The following is a 13,262-nucleotide window of genomic DNA, read 5'->3' as shown; positions in this document are numbered from 1 at the left end:
TCTGTACTGGGATAGTGATAAATTAACATTTTTTTTTTTTTTTTAATAGTAATGGATTTTTCGACACCCAATTATAAATAAAAAATATTTTTTTTCACCAACTCTTGAATACATCAATATGTAGGTAAAAATCAAATACCTTCAATACACTCAAGTGACATGCTTATCCAGGCAAGTCAAACACCATGACATATTAAAGTAAAGATCTAAATCTAATATATTTCCATACATACACAACCCCAAAAGTAAATTCATTAGTTATCAAAACAAGGATCTTGGATAATTTGCTTATAAGGAGAGCACTACTAACATGAGGGGAAATCACAGTAAAACCATTGGCCTTTATTTCCAAATAGTGCAGCTTTACAAGGCTAACCAAAATTGGGAAATAACTGGTGATACTCAATCATCCACGTGATCACAAAGCATTTTACATACAACTAATGTTGGGAGATCTAAACAGAGGTTATTTCGACTATGGCGCTGGCCTGGTCGCCTTATCAAAGAAAACTACAATGTTCAGTTGAACAGGAAGAAAATACACCATTTCACACTCACCTTTCCTTTGTTCTTGGCACTTGACTGCCCAACTAGGGATGCATGGTAAATCAAGCCATACTTTGGAGTGTCTTTTCTGGTCTTCAGAGCTCTAAAGAGGGCTTTCTCAGCACCAAGGATCTGAACAGTAGAAGCTGGATGCTTTGCCAAGTTTAGAAGTGAACCTAGAGGAAACAGTCTTGTTAAAACACCTAAAATGGCCGTGCAAGAGTAGTATGGTAAACATAATAAAGTTGTATGGACAAAGTACTTCACGTCACTAATCAAGTCTGAAAAACTAGTAAATGGAACATATTGTGATATTGCCAGATTACTCTTTGGTGTAACGAGATGACATGGCGGCGACTGACACGGATTTAGGTGGCAACATTGGGGAATAATCACCTCCTCAACAATTAGCCTGACTGTCCCTCTTGATTACATTCTCTGTGGCAATTGGACCGTGGGACTACACCATTGGGAGATAAAACTCGCATTGCATTACGAAGAGCCGCAAGGATGTTCAAATTGTTTGCTGATTTGATAGAATAAAATTAAAGAATTTAATAAAGTGAAATTCAAGACATATAGGATCAAGGACTGATGACTGGGGGAACCATTCCATATTGTTAAACTATGTGCCTCTGCTAAGCAGCAGTACTGATCGATGGCTGGTAGGGAGGAACGTTTGAGAGTGTCCGCTGCCGTTCTGATTTCTCAATATAGATTTTAATAAAGCCCTGTTCATTTAAGTAAGATGTGTCATAATTTGCTTTTGAACACCAACCTACAGCATTACACTTACCATCAGGCAATTAGTTATTCAATAAATGTATGCGTGTACAAAAAAAGAAAATTTTTGGTGCTTTTTTTCCATTTAATACAAGGGAAAAGTGAACAACGAAAGTCCTGCTGTAGAACAGTGGATTTAGGCCCAGATCTCTGTACTGGGGTGAATGTATGACCTGGTTCTCCATTCTGCCCATCAATTGTTCTTTTTGCATTTGTCAACCAGAGTGAGACGGGTATGCCCAGACGTGGGTCCTGTGCTCTCCATGCCACTGGAGTCCAGCTTTCCTGGCTGATGAGGGCTGAAAGACCGAAACTGGTCCTAGGATGCTTGTTTCCAGTCCAGAGAGGACCTGGCCTGGCTGTTCGGGCTGGACTGTTCCCTATGGGCGCAGGGTCAAGACTGATTTGCCTATGGCTGGGTCCAAACTGGAATGGCATGGTGAGCAAAAAAACAATGGATTTAGGCCCAGATCTCTGTACTGGGGTGAATGTATGACCTTGTTCTACATTCTGTCCATCAATTATTCTTTTTGCATAGACCATAATTGGGGTTTCTGGAATTATGCAGTAGGGGAGCAATAAATTATGCGAGTTGACTAAATTATATGGCAAGAAAAAGCTAAATTAAGTGGCAAGAAAAGACAAATAATGAAAACAGTCACATTTTGTAATATTAAATCAGAAATGTAATTTTTCCACGTTAACACTACACACAAGTTTCATCTCATTAGTACTGGTTTAGCATCCAAATACAATAACTAAAAGAGGACAAGGTACCTCTGCATTAGGCTTTCCTCTGCGCAGCAACAATAGTCGCCATGGACTTACGAACACTTGATCCATTTGAGCTAGAAACAGATTGTTAAAATCGACTGGTCTAGATCAGAATCAATCCATGGATGTCAGCAGTCAAATTGTAGGCTATGCTTTGTATCAAAAGATTGCTAGTCTCCAAGGACATTCACTTGCCAATAAAAGATTAGATGGGAAATAACAGTACCCTGTAAACTTTTGTATCTAGTGGGTGTATGCGAATCATAATGGAGTACCACCTGGAACACGATAATTCCCTTACCATACATTTCTTTACAACATAATCCACTGTAAAGGCCTGTGTGGTAAAAGGCATATTTGCTATAAAATAAAAGCTATGCGTGGTAACAGCTGCGTTGTTAACTTGCAGTTTCCTGTTAACTAGCAGTGCAGCAGCGGCAACTTTGTCAGACTTCACCATGAGACTACCAAGAAGAGATAGTTTGACTTTCTAAAATTAAATGTATCCTTTTTCGTATAAGAAAGTCTGGAAAGATGCGTTTGTGCCAAATATTTCATAAGCCTGGACCTACTCTTTTACTCTCCAATCAATCATTTGTGGAGCTGCGAGCAGCAATGCCCTCTGCAAATGATTAGAGAGAAACGCCAACTACTAACTAAAGTATAAAAATAAAATAGTGTCAGCAAGGTAATATAAAGCAGGTTTCATTATTATGACCGACAGGGACATGATCCGATGACTAGGAAGTTTTTTTTGCCTTATTTCAGGCATTAACCAGTTGACTTTCATAAATTGATTAACAGCCACTTAAAATCGGATTTGCGATATGATGAACAGAACAATGCAAGGAGGAGTACAGGAATACACCCACTCAAATGAAGACCTGTGCATTCTGCATTTCTTCCCGTGGAGGCATACAATTCTTCACTAAAAACCTTTGCTTATGCGTCATTCAATTCTGAACAACTAATTATTTTCCAGACAACATGCTGTCAAAGTATAAACCATCTGCATACAGGGGATTCAATTTTATTGACAAACATGACCGACTACTACAATTTATTGCGAAAATCTGCAGTGACAGAGCCAGAACGTACTTTTAGCAGGTAAACAGAATCACAACAATGATGAGCGTAAACAGAGCGGAACCTCTCCAAGCACACAATATTCAATAGCAATTCTACATTCAACAAACACATTAGTAGAGTGTCAAAAAAATAAACATACCCGCATGCGCAATGAGCCTGGCTCCAACAAGTTCTCCCACCATGATCGTAAGATTTGGTGCAATGGCCATCATACGGTTTTTGAGGTAATCATAGAGTTGAGCACGATATTCTGAGATTTCAATAACCTGGAACATTAAGACAGACAAATAATAACGAGTTAATACTTCTCTAAACAGTATTATCAAATACAACCCCATCTAGTTACAAGCTAAATTTATTGCATTAAAATTAAGGCTTCCGGTTTTCCATTTTTAATGATTTTTACAGATTACAGACAGAAAACAATGCGTTTCCTGTCTGTATTTATGTTTAAAAGCAAAAAAATAGTGAAAATGCTTCTTGTGAGAAACTCCATGCTGTCTAATGAATTCTAGGCAAAAGCTGAGCAGGCAGACAGACAGTATGGAGGGTTAAAATACAGGATGAGATTTCCTTAAATACATGTACAAAATATCATCCTGGCATTCTGTGTTAATCGGAGGAGGGATGCTCGATTTAATAATTATTTTTTGGAAAAAATTGCAACTATTTAAGACATCACACATCTCTTGCGTGGGGGCATGATTTGGAAGTATGATGCTAATATGTACCTGTGAGTATTGTCTTTTGTTATACGTGGCTGCTTCGATTGCTAAAACATGACAGGCATTCATATTTGAGTGCCAGTGGAAGAGTTCTATAAACGCAGAAATATACCATTTTAAAGCTACATTTATGCTTGAAACACAATAAATCTGGATAAATACCAATAAGATGGCAAAAAATATCTGGATAAATGCAGACGACATTTTTTAAACATTAAATATCATAAAACCGGAAGCCCTAATTACAATACTTCATACCTAGACCTGTTTCAGTAAGTGTATCAATATTCAAAATTATAATTGCAGAGTGCAGGGGACCCTTCCAGTACAGATATTTCAGCTATCAAAAAACAAACCCTGCTAGGCATGAAAACAATTAGGACGCAGTTTTGTCTCCACACACCTCTCCATGCATAACTTTTGCGTAGCTTACAATCATTACTCATCTTGTTATCTCAGAAGCTGTTCAAAGGACTGCATATAAAAAAATTGTGAGAGAAACTAAAGCTATTACAACTAAAATTGGGATGCTGTAACTTGGTATTACGAAAAAAATATAACTTGCACATGTATGGTCTTCCGATCCATATTAATGTCAGCTACGGAGAAGCAGTCTGGATTGTTTTAATAGTAACTATATTAAGAGTTCACAAATGACATGTGGAAGTTTAACAATTGATGCATTATGTAGTCATCTCTCCAAATGCCAGTTGCAATGGTTATCCTACTGGACGGCAGGGCGCAACTTGCAGGAGACTGGCTATACTACCCTGGTTGGATGCAGGTGTAGAGACTGTTGGAGCACTATTTGCTGGTGGGACCCTTATGGATCATGATGCCTTTATAAGAGACACGGGGGCGCCTAACACGCTATACATGGCACAAGCAGCTTTACTGCACAATATAAAACGACAGTGGTCCCCACAATGGGAGGAACCCCAAGCGAATTAGTTAGCTCTCTTTACTACATGGGACACAGTAGTCTTCTTATTAAGTGGTTATACATTAGCGCCCGTACACGTGCCAGGATTCCCCTAGATACTCTGAGCGCAATGTGCAATAGATCTGGGACGAGATTTTACAGACAGGGAATTGAAAGATATTGGAATACCCACGGAAAATTCCTCGCAATGCCAAGTTAAAGTTTAGTCAATGTATGATCTTACATAGAGCTTATCTGACCCCACATAGGCTACAGAGAATGTACCGGCCAGTGCCCACCAATGCCCCCAGTGCACGTCACCAGCAGCGAATCTACTTCATATGCTATGGGCATGCCCATGCCTTGCTGATTTTTGGAGGGAGGTTACGAGATTGAGAGGTGACTACTTGCCTCTCCATTGGGGGCGCAGCACTTGGGTGCTTATCAGGCATACGTAGACGTAAAAAGATGCACACGGTTCAGTTACGCTTTTTGGACTTGGCGCTCATAGTTGCCAAAAGGTCTATCACTATGCGCTGGAAATCAGCCTTGGCTCCTACGATGCGCATGTGGCATAGCAAACTGCACAGGTGGGATGGGCCTGAAAGTGCGGCACTGCGTAGTTAGAAGGCCCTTGGTCTGCGGAAAACTCCAATTTCCCTGGACTAGGACACAATGGTAGAAGCCCATAAGAGTGCCAATCCCGATGATACCCCTAATGTTCCACGTACACAATAATATATATAGCATAGAGTTTCTATGTAGTCACTCAATGATGGTTATGTACGAAACAGTGCGACAAGTTAATGTAATCAAAGACGCTTTTTAGAGAGGGATGTTTATTCAGGATTTTGTATTATGCAGTCAGAGCATGGGGGGTGGGTTATAGACCGGGAGGATGGGTTCATGGGTAATAGTTAAACATGGTTATAGATATATATCTCTCTATATATATATATCTCTCTATATATATATATCTCTCTATATATATATATATATATATATATCTATATATCTATATATCTATATATCTATATATCTATATATCTATATATATATCTATATATCTATATATCTATATATATATCTATATATCTATATATATATCTATATATATATATATATATCTATCTATATATATATATATCTATCTATATATCTATATATCTATATATCTATATATCTATATATCTATATATCTATATATCTATATATCTATATATCTATATATCTATATATCTATATATCTATATATCTATATATCTATATATCTATATATCTATATCTATATCTATATATCTATATATCTATATATCTATATCTATAGATATATATCTATATCTATATCTATATATCTATATATCTATATCTATATCTATAGATATATATCTATATCTATATATATATCTATATATATATATATATATACACACACACACACACACACACACGGTTGGTGTCACAGCATATGGAACGTAGACTGCAAAAATTATTTTCTTCCGTTGATTTACATCCATGGTCATTATGCTCCTTGTATGGAAATCTTATAGGAAGGGAATGTATATTTTCGTACAATTCATGCATATAATATTTTTTACAATATGGAAAAAGAATGAAAAATCCAATGAAGTTTGTTTAAAAAAATATATATACACACACCCACATCTCCCCATCTAGTTTTCCCACTTTAGGACTAAACTGATATTTCTGCCAATGTACTAAAGGCCTACAAGACAGCATCAGATGAGGTAGTGACTTGCACCTTCATGTTTTATCAAGAATGCAATTAAAGAATCATCACTGCTGCCATAGCACAGGACAAAATCATATGAACGTGAAGGTTATCAATCACATATATCCTGACCTGGTCACAAAGATGCAATATGTTGCTGGTATCCTCCTCTGACACTTCGGTTCCCATGGAGATTTCAGCTGCAGCTTTCACTTCAACCTCTATCTCTTCCGGGAGTATCCCAGAAAGATCAAAAGTGGCAAAGTTTGTCCTGTCCCCTACAAAGCAAAATTAAGTTAAAAAAAAATATGTACAAGTGGTTAAAAGTAAACAAACAAGGTAGGACTAAAATGAAATGCAAAACAGGACTAAAAGTATAGTTATTATGGTAGGGTAAAGTACTTAGTGGTAACAAAAATAAATTGCAACTCCCATCGCTGGTCTGTGTACTTGGTGGACTTAATATTTTCTTCTAAGGAGAGATGATTTAGTCAAGAAATTCTTTCCTCAACGACTAGTAGGCAAAAATCACAAAACAAATTAGCCCAAATGCAGGCCGCTTTAATAGAAAGAAAAAAAAGAAAAGGAAAATGCTATTTTCCCAGTAGGCATCCGTTCTTGGCATGTAGAGCTGTAGATTCACATGCTTGGCAAATCCGGTCATCTAGTGTTGAGTCATGAGGTAGGGGACTCCTCCTTTCAGGGATAGTGCACATGGGCATCGACTACATTGTTAGATTATTTGCCGCAGAGGGTGATAAGTGACTTAGTAAGAGATGTCCATGTATACATGTATCTAAGTAAGATATTACTGCAACGGGTATAGGACCCAGAGAGTCGGGTGGGCGCATGTGAATCTACAGCTCTACATGCCAAGAACAGATGCATATTGGGCAAGTAGCATTTTCCGTTAGAGGCATGGGAGCTGTAGATCACATGCTTTGCATGGCCTATACAGCAGTTCTCTCCCAAAGTGGTGGCTAACCTGTAGCTTTTGCAGTTGTCTGAAATAGTGTATGTAAAACTGCTTAGCCCACACTAGCTTGCTGTCTTGCGAACACATCACACAATAGTGTTTTGTGAATGTGAGGTGTAGACCATGTTGCAGCTTTGCAGAAGTCTTCTATATGTCCTGAAAATGCCATAGAAGCCCCTCGTTTGTGTACGAAATGCGCTCTAGGGGGAATTGTTAATGTTAGTTTTGCTTCTGCATAGCATGTCTGAATGCATTGGACTATCCACCTTGCAATATCAGATTTGGATTTAGGATTGCCTTTATGTGGTGGAGCCAAAGCCACAAATAGTTGTTTAGTCTTACGGAAAGGCGTTGTCCTTTCTACATAATAAAGTAGTGCCCTTTTCACATCTAAGATGTGTAAAGCACATTCTGCCACAGAATCTGGCTGAGGAAGAACACAGGCAACTCAACAGATTGATTGATATTGAAGGCAGAAATTACCTTGGGTAGGAATTTAGGGTTGTCAGAAGAACTTTGTTTTCGTGTATTTGTAAAAATGGTTCTTCTATGGTTCGTGCCTGAAGCTCACCCACTCTCCTTAGTGATCTGACTGCTATGAGGAAAGCTACCGTCCAAGTGAGAAATTGCAGTTTACATCTGTGCAATGGCTCAAATGGTGGACCCATTAGGCTGGTGAGAACAAAGTTGAGATTCCACACTGGAGCAGGTGGAAGTCTTGGGGGAATGATTATTTTTGAAGTCCCTTCATAAATGCTTCAATGAAAGGCACTCTGAAGAGTGACAGATGTTGTCTGTTCTGTAGGTATGCTGCTATTGCAGCAAGATGTAAGCATATGGATGTTTACGCTAAAGATGTAATAGATAGCAAATGATGTTTTGAACTGAAGCATCAAGCGGGTTGATTATTATTACAGTATAATACAAACCGCTTCCACTTTGCTGCATAGCATGCTCTTGTGGTAGGATGTCTAGCCTCTGAGAATGTTCAAGCAGTCTGGCAGGAGATTAAGGTAGCCAAACTCCAAGATTTCAGGTGCCAGATCGCAAGGTTGAGATGACTGGGATCTGGATGTCTTATCTCGCCATGGCTCTGAGCGAGGAGATTGGGCGCGAGATGTAGTTTTTGGTGAGGAACTACAGAGAGCTTCAACAGGGTTGAGAACCAAGGTTGACGAGCCCATGTGGGAGCAACTAGGATTAGTGTCAGGGATGCCTGTCTGAGTTTCCAAACCACTAATGGAGTGAGAGCTGGAAAAGTGTAGGCAAATATCCCTGACCAAATCACCCATAGTGCATTGCCTTTGGACAATGGGTGTGGATACCTGGATGCGAAGCTTGGGCATTTTGTGTTTAGGTTTGTGGCGAACAGATCTGTGTCTGGAAAACCCCCTACATTTGAAAGAATGGGAGGAGAACATGAGGATGGAGTTCCCACTCATGGATCTGTTGTCTTGACGACAGCAGATCTGCAATCGGATTGTTTACTCCTGGAAGGTGTTCTACGAGGAGACATTTTGTGATGTATAACCCATCTTCAGATGGTCTGCGCTACTTGTGACAGCTGGAGAGAAGAGTGTCCCCACATTTTTGTATGTAGTACATTGCTGTCATGTCTGTACGAATGAGGACAGCTTTGCCTACTAGATGAACTTGAAAAGCTTTAAGTGCTAGAAAAAACATTAGCAACTCTAGAAGATTTATATGAAGGTGATTTTGCTGGAGGCTCCACATACCCTGAATTGTATGAGTCTGGGGAGGAGCTCACCAACCAGTGAGCGATGCGTCAGTTAGCACTATCTGTGGAACGTGGGGAGGGTCGATGAAGGGCTGCCCTTTTGAAAGGTTTTGCAGAGAGCGATGGGTGCGGCCGTACACTAACACTATATCTGATAACAGACTCCGAACCTGGTTTCACTGGCAGGGACGCATCCGAAGTCTTGCGTAAGGGACTATTAGGATGCACAACGCCATCATCCCTAGGAACTGCATGAACACTTGAGCTGGCAATGAGTGTTGAGGCTGAAACGGAGTAGAGTATGCATGTTGCGGATTTTGGTCGGTTTGGGAGAGGCCAGAGTTTGGTGTGCATCTGTCGTGGCTCCCAGATACATCTGTAGGCTGGAAGGTTGGAGATGTGACTTGGGACAGATTTACTGTGAATCTAAGTTTGTGGAGCAACTGCACTGTTTTGCAAGTGTGACTTAGACAACTCTGTGGTGAGCTGGCTTTTATGAGCCAGTCGTCTAAGTATGGGAAGACGTGAATGTGTGGTCTTCGTAGATGAGCTGCAACTTCTGCTAGGCATTTGGTAAAAGCCCTGGGTGTGGTGGTTACTCCAAATGGGAGCCCCTCGGACTGATAATGTTGGCCTGCAACTGCAAACCGGAGGTATTCGCAGTGAGCACGGAGTATAGGATATGGAAATAGGCGTCCTTTAAGACCAGGGTGGACAGAAAGTCACCTTGTTGAAGGAGCAGGAGCTCATGTTGGAGTGTCACCATGTGAAAGTGGTCATACTGAATCTATGGATTTAGTTCTCAGAGGTCTAGAATAGGTCTGAGAGAAACGTCCTTTTGGGGAATTAATTAATAAGGGGAGGAAGTCACTGCTTGTTATTTGCAGGGGAAGTGCATGTAGAGTTGCCTTTGCCTCTTCCCTTACCATTGTGTCCTCTAAAATAGCATCTTGATGAGGGCAATTGGTTGTTGCTCTTGTAAGATGAGGATTCTCTGCGGATATATTCTTGGAGTCACCCCTGTAAAAGGATTGACGAAAGGAACCCCTATTTGAAGATAAGTGCAAAGCCCCCATGGGCTTTGCGACCTCAGTGTCTTCCTTCATTTTATCCAGCGAGGTGTCAGCTGCTGGGACAAAGAGGTGTTCTTTGTCAAATGGTTGGTTGAGAATAGAGGCTTGCACCTCAGGTTTAAATTCGGATATTCTCATCTAAGCATGCCTGCGAAGCATTACGCTGGTGTTTACTGCATGGGCTGCTGTGTCTGCTGCATCTAGGGTGCATCCGATTGAGGTATTGGTGATTAGTTTGCCCTCCTGGATAAGATCATTAACCATAGATTTATGCTCATCAGGCAGAAATTGCATTAGCTTTTCTAACTCATAATGAGCCCTATCATTCCAAGCTCACAATGCTTGAGCATTAGCAATGTGCCAATGAATGGCCGTTTATGGCGAGACTCTTGCCGGAGGCATCAATTAACTTTGACTCCTTATCAGGAGGGGCCTCACCTGTGGTCGGAGTTAGCTCTCTTGCGAGTGTTGGAAACCACAAGAGAGTCTAAAGGCAGCTGACCCTTGATGTAGGCGGGTCAGCAGGTGCAGGTTTATATTTTTTCTCCACTCTAGGCTTGAGGACTCTTGTCCTCACAGGATCTTTAAAGACCTTATCTGCATACTTTAAAATCCCTTTAAGTATTGGCAGCATACGAGTAGCCCTTAAGGTCTCGAATAGGAAATCCTCTCCTAAAGCCTACTTTGGTTGGCGAGGGTCTGGACAGATATAAACCCGGGTCATTATCAATGTTTGGGTCAGTATCAGTCATACCATGGACCAGTATCCTGTGGCCTATTTTCATCCCATCCCCTTCATCCTGTGGTGAATTTATGGGTATAATTAAGTTGGGGATCAGTGAGCGAAGGCGGTGGAATGTAAGGTGGTGAAGGGTTAGTACTAATATTGACAGGAATAAGGTAATCCTCCTGAAGGCCCTTTTTCCATGTCGGAGTCTGCTTCGGACACGGAGATGCGGTGTGCTTCCTCGGCTCCTTCAGCGTGTATTTCTTCTCTCTCTGAATCTTCGCCGAAGATACCCGGTGTGGAGCCGCCCTGATTTTGCATCTCATGACGTTGAGCCAGACAGTCACGAAGTGTCTGCTTCGATTGAAACTATCGTCGTAACCCGGGGATAAACAAGAGATTGCATACTTTGTTTAAGTCGGTGCGCGGAAACTTGACGCAACACTCTGGACAGAGCTTGAAAGGAGTCAGTTCCATCGACTGCTAGCGAGTCTGGCATTGGTTGGCCCAACAGCCCTCCGATCGAAGGTCTGAGTCAGGGAAAGTCGATTAAGAGACAATACTGTTGAGGGTAGTTGATAGCGCGTCTAAGGGATCCCAAGAAACTGTGCCGGAGCGCAGCAATTCACATCAGAACCAGATGGCGGAAGAAAAACAAACAATGGAGTATAAACCTCGTGACTGGAAAAGACTTCTTCGAACAAAAACAAAGCACAAACATACGGACCCAACAAAATATGGCAAGCTATGCAAAGATTGTGATATACAGCTCACATGCATCGAAAAGTCATTTCAAAATTGGAAATTAAAAGCATTTCCAGACAGACAATATGCCCCTAAAACTTGAGGAATTGTTTTGAGGTCAAGCGTGAAGCAAGAGGAAATTACCGTCAGTGTTCTGGCCCAGGATAGGGTGTACATAAATTTTTATCAGAACCCCAAAATTAACAAACAAAAGCTCATTAATAAATTTTTTTTGGGGCCATTCAGCACAAAGCAACATTTAGAACCACTGCCAATAAGACAGCAACCATTTCCCGCCTTACTGTGACACAAAGAAAAGTTTTTAGTAATCGAGATGAAGGCCAGTATACAAATGACCCTCAGAATCACTGTTACAAGTTTGCCAAGCTAAATCATTTTGAAGTCATCTTTTATCTCGTAGTAAAGCAAGTCCTACCCAGCAGAATTTGAAAGACAGTTTGTTTTTCAACGTTGCTGCCTCTGTAACAAAGTAGAGGTATACCAATAAGATCAGTAGGAAACGTGGCCATCCACCTGGGGATCTCCAATTGGATACAGCTCCTCAAATTAAATTCCAGAGATGTATTTGCTTCACCCAATTAGCAAACAACTTGTCTTGGGGGAGGGGGAAGCACCTTGGATAACTACATTATTTGCCAATCACAAACAAACTAAAAATGCACAGCGGGTGGCCTGCAAGGTTTTGCCAATTTAGGGCTTGACAAGCAGACAGGCGGCCTGAAAGTCTATAGCGGGGAGGTCTAACTTTAACATCAGAAACTTTAAACCACACAACTCATGAAAGTAACCCCTGTAGCACAATGTAGTTGGTGGGAATGAAGACTATTAAATCACAGGACTTCAGCTGCATTCAGTGTCTGTACTGGTCTATGCCTAGATTGCAAGTTGCCATGTTGAAGACGCTATTGAAATAATATAAGTATATATCACTCAAAAAGAACAGGTCTCGATAATTACACGCCTGTAGTCCTTGTAGGTAACATGTAAAGTTAAAACTTACAACCTGTAACAGTTTAAGTAAATAACTTGCAAATGTTTGGAATTCAAAGCCACAAGTATTTGCTTTCAACATGGACATTTAGCTTAGCCTGGCATTTTAAGTTGGGGCAGTGCCCGACATACCGATTCCAGTCAGTATACCCAAGTCTTTAGTCAATCCGACTTTTCAGCCCTAGAATGGGGTGTACTATTGTGGTTTTGCTGGGTCTAATTCCACATATTTCTACCCGGGCACCCAAGCATGTTTCTGGAATATTTCATTTTACCAGGTGCATTTCCACACCTGTTAAAGCATGGAAATCTGTACGGGCAGTATATCACCCCTGTGCCCCTAACCACAGATACCGCTCTCCATAAATAGGAATGAGCCTATAAATGTCTATGCAAGTTACAGTTTTTAAATCAAACTTTGG

At 40.6% G+C, this 13,262-nt stretch overlaps 1 protein-coding gene and 1 non-coding gene across 2 annotated transcripts in view; both read right to left on the bottom strand.

Moving 5' to 3' along the window:
• The window catches only part of NOP58 (NOP58 ribonucleoprotein), a 130,460-nt gene that overhangs the window by 86,880 nt on the left and 30,318 nt on the right, over positions 1–13,262 (bottom strand). The window contains exons 8-10 of the mRNA XM_078680229.1: positions 6,704–6,849; positions 3,332–3,458; positions 559–722 (exon numbers count right to left, since the gene is read on the bottom strand). Coding sequence (XP_078536355.1) covers positions 559–722; positions 3,332–3,458; positions 6,704–6,849 — 437 coding nt within the window. The remainder of the gene's footprint in view (positions 1–558; positions 723–3,331; positions 3,459–6,703; positions 6,850–13,262) is intronic.
• On the bottom strand, positions 6,571–6,648 carry LOC144825894 (small nucleolar RNA SNORD11B). The gene has a single exon (XR_013609653.1). It is a non-coding gene; the product is annotated as a small nucleolar RNA SNORD11B (small nucleolar RNA).

Source organism: Lissotriton helveticus, chromosome 3_1 (genome assembly GCF_964261635.1).
Source record: "Lissotriton helveticus chromosome 3_1, aLisHel1.1, whole genome shotgun sequence".
Taxonomy (NCBI): Eukaryota; Metazoa; Chordata; class Amphibia; order Caudata; family Salamandridae; genus Lissotriton; species Lissotriton helveticus.
Note: the sequence above shows the minus strand (reverse complement) of the source record. Positions and strands in the feature narration are given on the sequence as shown.